The 14925-nt window shown below is 51.2% G+C and overlaps 1 protein-coding gene across 3 annotated transcripts; it reads right to left on the bottom strand.

Annotated features, from left to right (window-relative positions):
• Positions 1 to 5301: 5301 nt before the first annotated feature.
• Positions 5302 to 11735, bottom strand: SPRY1 (sprouty RTK signaling antagonist 1). 3 transcript variants are annotated; one of them, XM_082315421.1, is made up of 3 exons: positions 11494 to 11735; positions 10184 to 10844; positions 5302 to 7591 (listed from the first exon to the last, which is right to left on the bottom strand). In XM_082315421.1, exon 3 carries the CDS (start codon positions 7534 to 7536, stop codon positions 6574 to 6576), a length of 963 nt encoding a protein of 320 aa, XP_082171547.1. In that variant the 5' UTR covers positions 7537 to 7591; positions 10184 to 10844; positions 11494 to 11735; the 3' UTR covers positions 5302 to 6573. The 3 variants fall into 3 exon arrangements, with proteins under 3 accessions (XP_082171547.1, XP_082171548.1, XP_082171549.1); XM_082315422.1 differs by lacking the exon at positions 10184 to 10844; XM_082315423.1 differs by lacking the exons at positions 10184 to 10844; positions 11494 to 11735 and adding an exon at positions 7907 to 8687.
• Positions 11736 to 14925: the final 3190 nt, after the last annotated feature.

Genomic DNA, 14925 nt, shown 5'->3' with positions numbered 1-14925 from the left:
CAATCTCCCAATATCCAGGTTAGAGAAAAGCCCCAGCACTTCCCCCTTGCTTCCAGGCAACTAGTTCATTCACTTCCATTTTGAAGTGTCCTACTCATAAAGCGCACAGATCCAAAAGCATCAAATCGAACGCCACGCAAGAAATGATGCTTTGGAGAGGACCTTTACCAGGGCAGGTAGCTTCAACCTTTCCTCCTGCTTAAAGTGTGGAAGAGGAATCCTCACGGCACTGGAAGAATTGTCAGATGGTTTGGAAGTTGAAGGATGCGCCAGAAGACAGGTGATTTCATTTAACATATCCATTAAGTAGTTAATCAGCTACGTAATTTCAGCACATTTAGGGTATTCCAGCTACTTCTCACAGTTACTTTATCTAAGCTAAGAACGTCCTAACACTTATGAATGCCAGACATTTATAAGACAGTGCACTATATTAACCAACCCAATTAATAAAAACAAAAAAGAAAACAAGAAAAAACCCCTCCCACTGGTATGGAGTCCATTCAAAAGGGCTTGCAGCGGCATTAGGCCCCAGTGTAAGTTGCCTGGCCAACTCAATCCCCGGTGTAAATCCATCAACTTCATTCAGAAGAAATATTCTGCGGTATAAAACCAGTCGTCGTACGGTAGCAACCCCGAAGGGTCAGGCAGGACGTGAGTCCCTTTGTGCCCCTTACTGCGCAAACACAATGAGGTGCAGCCCGTTGGGGAGAGCCTCTGTCAAACGTTTGTGCCTTTTGACAGTCTGTTCTGTGGGATATTTGTTTTCAGATTGGTAGCACTGTACATGTATACAAAGGTTTACAAAACAGGGCGTGCTTACAATGCAAGAGAGGCATGGCTATCAGGCACACCTTTCTCTAGGAACGAAAACAAATGTCTGTTCCTTTTCTTCAAAAAAGAGCAATTCACAACAACTACATTTTCAAGCTGAAGATAGCTAATTTTGTAATAGGCACAAGAATGTCGTTCCCCTGGAAGCACCCATTTCTCTTCCTTTTACAATATTGTCACGTGCACATGTCAGGAATATTGAAAGATCCAGGTGAATTCCCAGTCCTTTTTTGAAGGTAAAATCAAAATTTATTCAGTAAGACTAGGGTTTCACCCCTAGATGCTTAAACCTAAGAAATAAGACCACGTGTGGTCTGCAGGGAATCTGTCCTGTATTTGTATTTATTAATAAGTAAATTATGAAGTATCTCATCTCCAGACACCTTCACCAGGAGAAGCGGGAGTGGCAGCTGCAAGCATTATACTGGGAAAACCAGCAGCACTGCATCTCTCTATCACAAGTATGAACTGAGCAGTGAATATCACTCCGGGAATAATGCTTTGCTCCACCTGTGTTGGCTTCTGATATGGTGGCCAGTATGTCCATATTCCTCTTTTAGCCTTTAACAGACACTGAGTTTGGATTTAACACTCCAGCCAAGAAACATAGTATCTAACAGAATACACCTATATAGACATGGCAAGGTATTCCCCATCGAGTTGAAGTGAGAGCGAATCAGTACCTACACACTGCTACCTGTGTACATAAAAAACAAAGCTCATTTCAAAGCACACACACGCATACGCAGGCGCAGAAAATGCAACTGAAAAGTTTAGTGGTCATTGCAGTGCTTGCAGGGATCTATGCCTCCTGCAAATGTTCGGCGAGGGCCTGGGCTTTTGCCCTGTGGCTGGTGGTGGGGACACGCACTGCAAGTGCTCTCAACGTGCAGCAAGCCAGTATTCACAGCGCAAGGGGGCCCAAAGAGCCTGAATAAGTCTGTGCTGGGATTTTTAAATGCTGAGACGGCACCAGAAAGCTGATCCGTGGGCTGTGCTTGCTGCCCAGCTCACAGAGCATCCTCATCCCCCACAGGACAGCGGGGCATCCGTCCCATGTACCGGTGGCAGCCCAAGTCCATGTTGTAACGTGGAAGCAGAACATGCCGAAGGAAACTTTCTGGGTAGCTTAGAAGTTTTTTGAATATATCCTTCTGATAAATATAAAGCTTGTTAACACAGGTCCCACGTGGCTAGGTAACTTCTGCCAAGGGTAGAAGCCCTGCCTTGGCTACTCCCGTCAGCGAAGGAAAGGCAAAAACCAGCCACAGCGAGGAAGCACAAATGATCAAGAGCTGCCCTAAAAGCAACTTGCTCGCTGATGAAGGCTCATCAGAACAAGACCTGTGCAACCCACGCACCGTGTAAGGCTGGTAAATCCAGCTGTGTGACAGCAGAACAAAATTTTATTCCAGGTTTTTTGAAGCACCACCATGACTGACACAAATGCTCCAGCTGGAAGAAAGCCAACAATTAATCAGGATTCCTTAGAATTTGGAGGTAATTTTAGCAGAACAAGAAATACAGACGTATCAGTGAGTCCTGAACATTCCTCCAGGACAAAAATCTATTACTGCACATAAGTAAGTAAGTCCATTAAAACACTTCATCTAGCCCTTTTAATCCCTCTTAACAGATTTGCTTTATCACAGACAGAGGAGCTAATCCTCTCCCACCTGTCTTTATGATATGGAACCATAAACAAGAGCAAGTACTTTTCATTTGTTAAGCATTATCCCCCCTTGGATAACACCATCACCCACACTAGCGTTCGTGTAATGAAGCCGTCTTTAGAGAAACACCCCAACTCTCTCGCATTGCCACCCTAGCAATATATTCCTCCAGCAGGCAACGTGGAAACTTATTTACCATCTGTTTCCAAAACTCATCCCTTACCACGAGTTTCAAGACACTAAGCAAAGCAAGACGTGAATTCCGGCTTGCTGGAGGGACTTCCCTTTTTTCCTTCATCCCAGACCTTACGCGACACATTTCAGGACTCCACTGTGCATAACCAGATGGCAGGCTTGTTCAAATCCATCACCAACCTGTACAATTAGGTTAGTAGGTCAGCTGAACGTATCGCCTAATTACACCATCATTCTTATACAGAGTTCTCTTTATTTTTCAAAATAAGATCTCAAAGCTATCTGAAAATGCTTAAGAAATCATTTTTATGATCTACATTGTAAGGGCCCTCTGACAGTCTGGCACTCTACAGACGTGTAGAAAGTAACCTGAACAGCCCACAGACAAATTTTGGGCTGAAGAACTGAAATCTGCACTTCAGTCTCCTAATCACCAGAAATCTCATTCGCCTTTCGCAACCCCCCGTACAACAAAACACACTATCTCTAGATGGTCGTTCCAGTTGCTAGAAAGTAGAACAGACTACAGTGACCGACCACTTAAGGCATATTTAAAATAGCTTTTGTCTCTTCAAGCTGTGGAGGCTTACTTCGTACATCTGCCAGCTTGCTCAATTTTTTTTCCGCTAGAAAGACATTCATGTGCTCTCATGCAATCCTGCGTGGTTCTACGCCACAAAATCTGTCTGCCTGAAAGAAGTCACAGTCATTTCCATAACAGAAGGCAATAACTCTACGTTCCAGAGGACCTGAAAGTGAACTCGGATATACAGACGTATAGTAAGTACAAACAATACAGCATCTAGCCCAAGAAAAATCCTGTTATTCTCATTGCTTTAACACTGCCTGCTGCAGGTAACGCCTGGCAATTCGAGTACCATTTCACACATCCATCTCCTAAGGAACTGCAACCTGAAGTTATTCCCAAAGTTTAGTTAGTAAAGGGAGCACTAGTTAGCGTGACTAACTAGAGCAGGGGTTTTGTTGACATAGCTCATGGTGGAAGATAATCATTAGAAGACAGAGTACACGTGGGTCCTTTGGGCTTGCTTCTCTTCTGCTAGGAACCAAACCTAACCCCCCCAGAAGTCACCTGGCTGAAAAAAAGAGACAGAGGTAAGGAGTGTAACGTTTTTCTTGAGGAGGAATAACTAACACCCTTCGAGCAAACTTACTCAACACAGGGCTGGGCTGTATCCAGTTATGAGAAGGCAGTTGGCTGGGTATTTTTGAGCATCAATACGCAGTCTTAAAAATGGTCCTATCTGACCAACGGTGAGCGCTTGACAAGGATTTCATTGTCTCCCAAGGGCTGTTTGCAGCTGTCGCTGTTAGAGAAGTATCGGCGATAGGAAACTAGTGCAAAGCAAGTCGCCTGCTCCTCAGAAACATTCTTCTCTTGGCTTTGCTTCATCTCATGAAGAAGAATAAATCTTGGAAAGCAGACTTTGTATATATATACCGCCGCCCCACAAGCCTCCCAGCCTGTCAGTTTTGTCAGGCCGAGGCTGGGAGAGCAGTAGTCCCAACTGGATACTGCAAAGCAAGCGGTTTCCTAGACGGAGCCAGATGATGATTTCACTGTATACCTCACAGAAGTCAGCCATGCCATTTAATAAAGAACGCAACTTTTCAGTCAGCTCATTAAGACACTGGATCAGCTTTGACAGAGTTAACTACAAAAGCCGAGCTTATTCAAATCATCAATATGCTATGAGTCGGAACAGCTTGAATACGGCAATTCAAAGCAGCAGGACTTCAGAAGGCAAGATATGACACATTTGTCAAGTTATTACTCTGTTCTCAAAGCGGAGTTTCTCTACAACCACTTACTCTGAATACCATGTGAAATTTCACCCATTTAATAAACTTCCTACTTTAGAAGAATTGTGGTGTTCGCCTTGACCCACATGACAGAAGAAGGAGGTTTCCCCATTCACTCTTAATGAAAAGCTTTTTTGTTGAGTATGTGTTAAATGGCCACAAGGAGCTGTGACACTTAGGTCACCCTTAAGAGCCTTTAATTTAAAGACAGAAGATAGAGTCAGCTGACATTGGGAAAACCTATGGGAAAAGAACCAAACCAGCCATAGACACAGGCACAAACACCACCACCCCGCCGCCAAATTTCAAGGCTAGCAAACTACAGCAACACAACCATCATTTTTTTTATCCTGCCTCTTGCTGTTTATTTAGATTTGAGCTTGGTAGATTCAGTACTTCAGCTGATGTACAACTTAACCAGCCAAGAAGCTCTGTAGAGGAAAATTTAAAATAGGTTTATATGTTAATTTGGTATTCTTCAGGGAACAAAAAACCCCTTGAAGTTATGGTTTCCTCCTCCACAACTGTATTTCCAAATGCTTTGGTAAATAAATAGGGCCTACGCTTCTTGGCACTGTTAAGCACAACATATACATTCAATCGCATTAAATATCCCATAGCAAAAACTTACTTGATATATAGTTAGCGAACTCAGAAGTAAGTAAACTAAACTAGAGCACAGACTAGTGGTTTTGAAGGATCAACAGGAAGTTATTTGCTACCTGATAGACCGCAAGGAGGAGAAACCCCAGCGACCCAGCAATATGCATACGTAGCTCACAACCTGTCACTGTAACAAAAGAACTCAAGAGCCATTTTCATTAATTAATATATTTTCTGCATTATAGTTAACATATGTACTTTCTTCGTGTCATCCTTATTTCGTTAAGTATTGATATTTTGTTATATTCAGACATGAGTACATTTTCAAAGTCTTTTGCAATAAATATCATAAAATAATAGAGATTCACATAATAAATATTCTTTACAATAAAAAAAGTTTTAACAGACTTTTGTCTTAAAAATAGTTGGGATTCAACTTTGTTTTATACATAAAATATACAAAAAAGGACCACAATTTGTGGCTAAGGCAATAAAACAGGGACAGAATAAAATTATAAAGTACAGAGCAGAGCTAAATTCACTAAACCAAAGGATCACAAGAAACTTTAAGGATTCAAGAACATTTAGGTGACTCAACGACACCTGAAGGCTGTTTGGATATATGAACACCACCAACTTTAATAGCAACTGATACTGATAGCCTATAAAAACAGGAGCAGGAGGGTGGAGTGAGCAATATCCTTCAAAGATCTGACAGCAAAAGAAACAAATGAGTATGTTGCAGCCATAATGTCTCCAATGTGAAGATCTACATAGTGTAGCAAAAACTGAAGTTACATTGAAAATGTAAAAAAAGGAGGCAGGGTAATTCTCAGGACTGAGAATGTTCCAAAAGTTAAGACAAAAAGAGAGGGGGGGAAATATGGAAAGAAAAAAGCAGGCTGCTTATAGAAGAGTCAGGCCTTTCATTTGGTAAAGCCTTTATTTTACATCCCTCTCCAGAAAGAACACACACAAGAAGTTATTTCACAATCCAGCTCACTCATGACAGGGGGTTAAGGAAAAAAAAAAATTGCTGAGAATGAAAAACATCTTTGGGAAGATATCCACAGAGCAAGAAGCTTCAAGAGCCCAGTGAGCCCTCACTGTCTCTTTCAGGAGTGGTTCAGTTACAAACTCAAAAGACCCTGCCAAAGTGAGCGGCAGATGCAGATACCAGGTCCACACTTACCAAAGAGCAGCAATGACTACGTAAAACACTCCACACTCAGCCAAGTCAATAGGATGATGAGAGCAAAGATGCAAAGGGAAGAACTTGTGTATTTGAAGTTAGGGAGACAGAAAGGAAAGCAAAGGAACAGCTCCCCCAAAACGGGGGAGGAGGGGAAAAAAAAAAAAAAACCCAACAAAAAGAAAAAAAAGAAAAAAAATCAGCTACAACCTGAAAAACTGAAGTTGGAGGAAGTAAACCTCCCTCCAACAATCATGAGGGCTTGCCCTGACCCCGGGAGGGGCAGCTCTCCAGTTTACAATAGACCGTGTTGGAGTTCTTGCATCGGCAACCCGGACGATTGATGCGGTCGTAACACCCTCGACAGAGTTTTAGGCATCCTTTTGCAGGAGGGTAGCAGAGCAAGCAAGGCAAGAACAAGGACATGGCTCCCATGCACAGGTACCTAGAACAGCAGTGTGACTGGGAACAAGAGCAGGGATTATCCGCGTAAGAGTCCCCTTCATCGTCGTTAGAACAGTGGTAGAAGATCCCTTTGACCAAACACATGCAGGTGCTGTACTCCACCATGCTCTCCGCAGAGCACAAGCACTGCCGGTTGCAGGCCAAGCAAGAAGGGAGGGCCCTCGGGGCCGTGCACTCGCCGCACTTGCACTTCCCGCACTGTTCGCAGATAAACTTGTGCTGCGTCAAGTCCTCTTTCAAAGGACCCTTCAGGTCATCTACGATCAGAGACGACTGCTTGGGCTGCGTCCGGATTGTCCGATCCGATCTGTGGCCCGAGCCCAGCCTGGATGGAGGCGACCGCCCCAGCAGCCCTTGCTCCGAGGAAGCACTGCTGTTGCTCCCAGAGCTGGCCGCGCTCCCCGTGCTGGTCGATCTGCTCAAGACGGGAGCCCTCGCATTATGCTGATGTGCCACGTGCCCCACGTGACTGGGTCTGTGTTCATAATTATTATTCACATTAATTGGTATAATTTCGTGAGTCCTTTCATGCTTCTCTTGCCTCGGTGCTGTCCGCGGCCCAGATTTTTTCACCACAGATGGACCTTCGGTGTATTCATTGCTGCCCCTGATCGCCTTGATCTGGTCCAGTGACAAGATAGTTGTTGGCTGGCTCTCCCTTTCATAGTCCAACCGCTGCCGGCTGTCCAAGGAGGGCTGCTGAATCACCACTAGCGAACCACCACTGCCATGTTGACTTTGGGGCTCCATCGGTAGTGATCTCTGCTTCTGGCATTCAGTGGGAACCTGGCATGCATCTGAAATCCTAAATTAAGAAGAAGACGACAGAAGGTATAAATAAACGTCGTGCGTGTACATATATACACACATACACAAGATCAAGGGCAAAAGAGGAACACAGAATGGCATACTTCTGAAAACAGAAGTGACATGGCAAACCACAAATTGCCCTGGCCACCTGGTACTGATCTCTTTCAGCAGGGGATTACAACAACGCTGAGGATCTGGCCAAAGTCCAGTAACGGGGAGAGCCTGGGTATGGCATCATAGATGAGGAATGCAAAGGAGACCCCATGCCATTTAAAAAAACAATCAAAAAGAAAAAAATTCCAGTACTAACCTGTACGCTTACTTGGCAAGCCACGGAAAGTGCTTCTCACTTGCTACTGAACTCAACGTCTGTCTAACTAGTAACAGCGATGCTGAGCGCCCTCAAAAACTGAGCTGGAAAGGGGCAAGGACGCTGCCAGGTTCACGTTCTGCACGGCAGAGTAAAGAGCATGCACAATTCTCACTCTTCTGTCCGGATGTGCAGCATCAGAAAGCTCAACAGATTTGCTTCCTAGCACATTTGGAAAGTCTCCTTTGCGAAGTGACGTAGGTGCATTACAGAGTCTCGCACCAAGTGCTGTCAAGGGGCCAAGATGTTTTCTCTCAGAAAGTAACTCGGCGTGCAAATCTAATGTGCGCCTTACAAAATTAGGGCAAGGGTGCAAAAGCCCGTTTTCAAGTATTTTCTGACCACAGGCCAGGGTGTGAAAGAAAAAGGGGCGGAGAAGGCTAAGATGAACTAGGTATCAGATAAAAAGTACCTAAGGATTCATAAGAATGTTAAGAGCAGATGACCAAAAAAAACCCCAAAAAGCCAACCTCAAAACACAATTAAAGAGCAAATCCATCTTCACAAGACAAACAGATTAAAAGCTTCTCAAATAAATGCATCATCTTCTAGTCTATCTTTTAAATAAATGTTATGCACTTTCATTCTGCCTAGCTCTTGACGTAAAGATTGCAACGCTGACTGAGAAAACTGCAGTGACAGTTCTGTACCGATATAAAAATTTAGATGAGTATCTAAAATGCCACGTTTATACTGAGAACCAAGAAAATAAGCTGCTTTGCTTTCCTGACAGCTGGGGGAAAAGTCCCTTTTCACTCCCCCCCCCCCCCCCCCGAGATGTCACACGTTTACCTGAAAGAGGAGAAAGGTAAGGGCTATCAAGCATTTCCAAAATTCATCCAGTTATCATGAGGAGAAGTCTGTCTTGCCTACCCAGACCACAGCTGGCACGGAGCTGTTCTCCACTCAGGAGAGAAAAAGGCAAGGGACAGGCAAGAGCAGGAAAGGTTTCTTCTAGCAGGCAGTCAGCATCTTTATCACTCCGACTGCTAATAAACGGTAAGCGACAGCTTCTGCCAGGACACGAAGTCTTTGCACTCGTCCAGCAGTCAAAGATTTAATTTTACATTTAATGTCACCTGTGTGGGCTTTAGGGTCACCAGATGAAGAGGAAAAAAAAAAAAAGAAGAAAAGAAAAAACCAAACACCTTCACTTCTAATTCACCCCACATAACAAGCTGCCATCTTCACAAGCACTGAATACAAATCCACAACAGACCAAGGGTGAATGGATGCGAAAAGGGAAAGATTTACAGCTGTAGCAACCAGGAGCTGGGCTCCCCAGGGGATGAAAAATAATATCCCAAGAAAATGCGAAAGACATCCAGTGCCATCTTTGGGGGGAAAGCGCAACACCAACGCGGCCGGCAGACTGACAAGCCCAGCTGCAGACCGGCGGCAGAGCGGCACAGTTGCACAAACCACCTCCACGCAAATGACTTTTAAACCGCTTTAACACCCCCCCCCAGCCCAATAAAATCAAATAACGCAGAGCGAAGGCGGCGGGAGACCTCCTCCGCCCGCCGCCGGGGCCGGCGCGGCCGCCAGCGCTGCCCCTCCCCGGGCCGCCGCCCCCCGTCCCCGGGCAGCCCCGGGCGGGCGGCGCCCGCTGCGCCCCGAGCGGGGCCCGGCGCGGAGCCCGCGGCTGACGGCGAGGAAGGAAGAGGAGGGGAAAAGAGGGGGGAAAAAAAAAAAGTTATGAATGAAAACACGGGCTTTTCTTTTTATTTATTTTCCCCCCTTTGCAGGGGGAGGGCAGGAGCGCGGCCTCCGGAGGGCGGACTTGCCGGCATTTAAAGCGGCAGCGCCCGGCCGAGCGGCCCCTGCAGCGCCGGGGATTCCCCGCCGCCGCCGCCCGGTGCCCCCGGGCCTCAGCCCCCCGCCGGCCAGGCGGTGCTCGGGGCTTGCATTTCCTAACGCTACGCTCGCTTCCAGCCGCCCCGCGGAGCTCAGCGGGAGGCGCCGCGCTCCGCCCGCCCGCGGGCCGGCCCCGCCGCACGGCCCCGCCGTCGGACCGCGCCGCTCCCGCCCGACCCCCGCCGCCCTCGCCCCCACCTCCCGCCCCAGCGGGGGTCTGTTTTTGCAGGGGGGGCGGCCGGCGGGTGAGGGGAGCGGCGGGCGGGGGCCGGGGCGGGCGCCGTCCCTCCGCGCCCCGCGGCACCTGCTCGGCGGCGCGGCCGCGGCGCCGGCGTACGAGCGGGACGGGCCCCGACTTACTGGTTTCCGAGGGGTCGCTAGGAGCGGCGAGTCCAGCCGGGGGCTCGGCGGGGCAGGGTGGCGGCGGGGCTGCAGCCCCGGCTCCTCGCCCTCCCACCCCGCGGGGCGGGGGGAAGGCAGGCGGGCTGCGCTCCTCGTCTCTGCGAAACCCTCGCCGATCTCCACGTCCTACTCGGCCAGCGGAGGAAAATCCAGCGCTGCTGCTGCTGCTGCCCGCCGCAGCCCTCCTCTCCCGGGGGCCGGCATTCAGCGGGCCGCCTTCCCCTGACTCGCTCCTCCGCGGGGCCAGACCCCTCCGTGCCCGCGGGGCGCCGGGGCAGAACCGCGCTCCTTCGGCCGCCAAGTCTCTCTCGGGGCGCCGGGAAGACAAATCGAGCCCTTCTCTGCAAACGGGGTTTATCTCGCCCTAGCGTTACGCCAGCTGCAGGCTGCCGCGGGCAGCGGGGAGCGGGACGGGGCGGCCCGGGGCGCCGGCTGCAGGAGGTCTCCAAGCAGAGGCGGGAACGCGGGGCTCCGGCTCGGGCGGCTCCTTCCCTCCCCTGACTGGAGCGGTCCCGGGCGATCCCTCCAGGCTGGGACGGCGGCGGTCCCGGGTCCGGCGCTCGGCTTCACCGCTCGGTCCTGGCCGCGAGTCCCCTCTGGCAAAGTGCAACCACAACCCCTAGTGCGAGAGAGGGTTTTTTTTTTGGAAAGAAGTCACGAAGAGGCACTTGCTTGCAAGGCGCACCGCAGCCGGCGGCGAGCGGGGCAGCGCGCGACGGCCCCGCCGGCTCTCTGCAAGCTGCCATGTGCTTGCTGTTGCTGCCGGAGGCGGACTGACAGGCGGGGAGCAGGGGCAGCACCTCGGGGAGGCGAGCGGCAACAGAAGGCGGCCCCGGACGCAAAGGTCTGGCCCGAACGGGCTCCCGAGCCTCCTCGGTATTTCGGGAGGATCAACGAGGCTCGGCACGCGAGCCAGATCCCCGCGTTAGGCGAGACGGAGAAATTACCGAGCTGGAGGTTTTGGAGCTGGCAGCAAACCGCGACCGGGCTGAGGCTGCCGGCGGGGGAAGCCGAGGGAGCCGGCTCTGCCGCCCGCAGCCCCGCCGGGCGGCCGCTCCCCCTCAGCCCGCACCGAGCGCCCGGCGGAGCGGAGCGGGCAGCGGCAGAGCCCGCCTCTCGCCCGCACCTCCCACGCCGCGGCGGCGAAGCGAAGCGGCGGCTCCGGCCGCCCCTCGCCCCTTCTCCCTCCCCGGGAACCCGCCTCGGCCGCCCGCCCGCACCTGATCCACCGGCGGGGAGGGGAGCACCGAGCACCGCCCCGGGCTTACCTAAGGCCAAGGTGAACGCCTGCTCCCCGAGGCACATTGGCGGCCCCGGCGCGGAGTCCAGCCCGGGCAGTGCAGGCAGCCGCCCCGTCCCGCCGCCGGCTCGGCTCGGCTCGGCTCGGCTCCGCGCCGCCCGCTCCCGCCGCCCTTGCGGAGTGACTCCGGCCGCGCTCCGCCGCCTTTCAGCGCGCAGCCCCCGCCCGCCGCCCGGCCGCGCCCCCGTGATGTCAATGTGTCACTCCGCGGCGACCCCGAAATCCCGGAGTGGACTTTCCCCGCCCTCCGCCGGGAGCCGCTCCCTCCCTCCCGCCTCAGGGCCGCCGATCGCGGCGGCCGGGGCGGCTCCGCCGGCGCGAACCGTGCCCCCCGCCGCCGCGGCCAGCGCTCAGCCCGCGGTGCCGCGGCCCGCAGCCCGCCGCTGGTCCCCGGCCCCCCCCCGGGGCCGCGCCCCCGCCCCGCCGCCGCCGCCGGCCGGCAGAGGGAGCGCGGAGGAGCCGGTTCCCGGGGGGGGGGACGACGGCCGGACGGAGGGACGGCCGGACACACGGACCGCGGAGAGCGCGGGCCGCGGTGCGGCGCGGGGGGACGCGCCCCGGGCGCCGGCGGGTTTCGGGGCAGGCCGCGGAGGTTGGCGGGGCGCGGGCTGGCAGCGGGGAGGGCTGGGCAGCAGCGGCGGCCGAGGCCGGGCTCAGGGGTCCCGGTGCGCGGCTGGGCACCGGCCGGGGGGAGGCCGCGCTGCGGGGGGGCTTCCGCGGGCGTCGTAGCGGCCGCGGCCGCCCGGCAGGGTCTCGCCCGACGGAATCGCTGTTGGTCTCCCCTCCTCACGCGTTTCTGCCGCTTGCGGCCCGTCCGCGGGGCGGCCTCGGGCCGCGGGGGGGCTGTGCCCCGGCCGCCCTTCCGCCGGGCGGGAGCCGGCTCCGCCTGCCGCTGCGCGGGCGGCCGCGAAGCGGGGGGCGGCGGAGGCGGCCCCCCCCGGGCGCTGCGGGGTCCCGCCGCACCCCGCCGCCGCCGGGCTGCCGCCGTCACAGCGACGCCTTCACAGCCGTCGTGTCCATGGCCAGGTATTAGCCGTGGTGTACGGTTCGGGGTCTGGGTCGTTTTGGGGTTTTTTTGTTTTGGTTTTTTTTTTACTAAAGTGTTTTAAAAAGCAACTAAAAGAACATGCAAAAAATGACGTAAAAAGAAATCAAAATTCTGAGAATTATTTCATAACGACATGCAATGTACTGGAACAGGTGAGGTGAGCCTTCTAGTGCTTGGCTCACCATCGCTGTAGCCCCAAGTTTATCTGAAACACTCAAACTGGCTTTTTGCAATCCTGTTCACAAAAATAACATTCTCCCATCTTTGCCCCCAAGAAAAAAAAATATGTATTGAGAATACGTGGAGCCGCTTAGCGGGAACATTCATCCGAAAGCAAATAATGCCTACAACCAAGAACACACCAGCACAAAGGTCTTCTCCTGTGACACAGTCTGTCCACCCAGATCCCACTCGTGGATGTAGCGCAATTATTTTTCATTAAACTTCACTACGCTTAGAAAGAAAGTACCCAATCTACCCCTTTTTTTTTATTTCCCTCATTATACAAAAGCTTTACTTCCACCACATATTTCTCTATGAAATAAAATCTTTAAGCATGAAAGGTTATATACTGAATACCACTAATACTTCTAAGTTTGTAATTAACAGACTGCTGATACAGACAAACTATAAATACCGTCTTCCAATCACAGAGGCTCAAGTGACAAACAACAGCATAAAAATCTCTGGCACGGTCATAAAACTATCCCAATTCATCATTAATATTGCTAGGGGAGTTAGAAAATGTGATTGCTCACCAAAAGCATTCTCAGACACACTACGAGCACAAAGTACAAAGCCATTTTCAGTGAAATCCATCTAAAAACTTTGGAACCTTGCACAGCTCAAATTAACAAAAATTCCTACCGAAGAACAAAAATTACTCCTGCAGAGCAGCGCTTAGCGGTGCAAATCTGTCTTCTCCTGCTCCATTTCAGATTTCTTTCACAAAACAACTCCGTTTTGAATCAAGACAAACCAAAAGGCCCAGCGTTTACGCAGGCGTGCTCCGTACAGCAATCCTTGCAGCGGCATCGACGCCGGCAGCATCAGCGGCAGCAGCCATAGGTGAGCCGTAGGCAAACGGCGGGCAACCGAGCCCCTCAGCCCAGCGGGGCTCCGCTCGCTGGCTGACAATACTCGCATTTGGCAACTGACTGTCTTCTCACGGAAGCCTGTATGTATTTTTCCTAGGACACTGCTGTGAAAACATTGCTTAACACCTCTCCTTTCACACCTCTAGAGCGGGTACTACCTTAAAAAGCTATGCCAAGCGTAAGAGCTTGATTTTAGAAATACAGTCCTGGGCTTTAATGGGTCAGTAAAATAACCAGGAACACTGGCAGCACTTTGCTATCACTTGGCACCCGAATTAACACTTCACTGAAACAAGGGAAAACCCTACAGCTGTATCAGTCTCCACAGACTCTAGCAAACGTGCCTGCGTGTCACACAAGTCATCTCCTTCGATTTTCTTGGAAATGATAGCAGCGAAAGGCTTTTGTTATAAAAAGGAGAGCTAAAATTCTGGGGAATAAATTGGCAACTTGGAAGAGGACTGACACACCTTATGACTACATCCTGGCACAGCCTTAATTTGAGGATTGACACACTGACAGGGATCCAATGCAGCTAAGTTATTTTCCACCTCCAAACTGTCATCTAAAGGAGCCTGGCTCTCCCACTGACAGCAAAGGAAGTCAAGAGAGACCAGCCCTCTATGCCCAAAGTTAATCCTTCTGAAAAAACTCCCAGAATTAGGTTGAAGAGACTGAATGATGGCTGACAGTCGTGATCCGATCCCCGCTTCCGCTTTGGGGATCGCGTACTGGAGATAATCTCCAGCTTCTGCAGTCAGACGCTACTTCTGCCTCATGCAAGCTTTGGCGTGCCGAAAGACGTGCTGTACAGAATAAAAGCAGAGTCCATCGTTGGTTTCTCGTTCGTTTTTCTTCCTAATCCAGACCCAGAAGCAACTTTCATCTCTAGGTCGCTTGATTGACCCTTACAGGTAGCGAACTACACCTTTGTAGCGACGAATTGGATAAACTGTGATCCTCCCGCTATCAGTAACGAGTAATACTGCTTCCACGTTGCATCCCACCTGGGAATACCATTGTATTTCCCCCTAAGCAGCACCTCCTAGCCCCTGCGCTAAGGCGCAGATCCCAGTCGAGAAGGAGGACACGTACTCAGTCCCAGACACTGGCACTTCATTCCTCCTTCTAAGCAGCGCGAGGTGGCTTAGTCGGTGAAAAGCAAGAACTAGCTATCAGCACAGTATCGTTTCAGACAGAAGAGGTGACAAACAGCCTGTACGTGAAGCATTCGAGATTTACTGTTCCTGTCACT

The sequence above is a fragment of the Platalea leucorodia genome, assembly GCF_965183815.1.
Source record: "Platalea leucorodia genome assembly, chromosome: 6".
Taxonomy (NCBI): domain Eukaryota; kingdom Metazoa; phylum Chordata; class Aves; order Pelecaniformes; family Threskiornithidae; genus Platalea; species Platalea leucorodia.
Note: the sequence above shows the minus strand (reverse complement) of the source record. Positions and strands in the feature narration are given on the sequence as shown.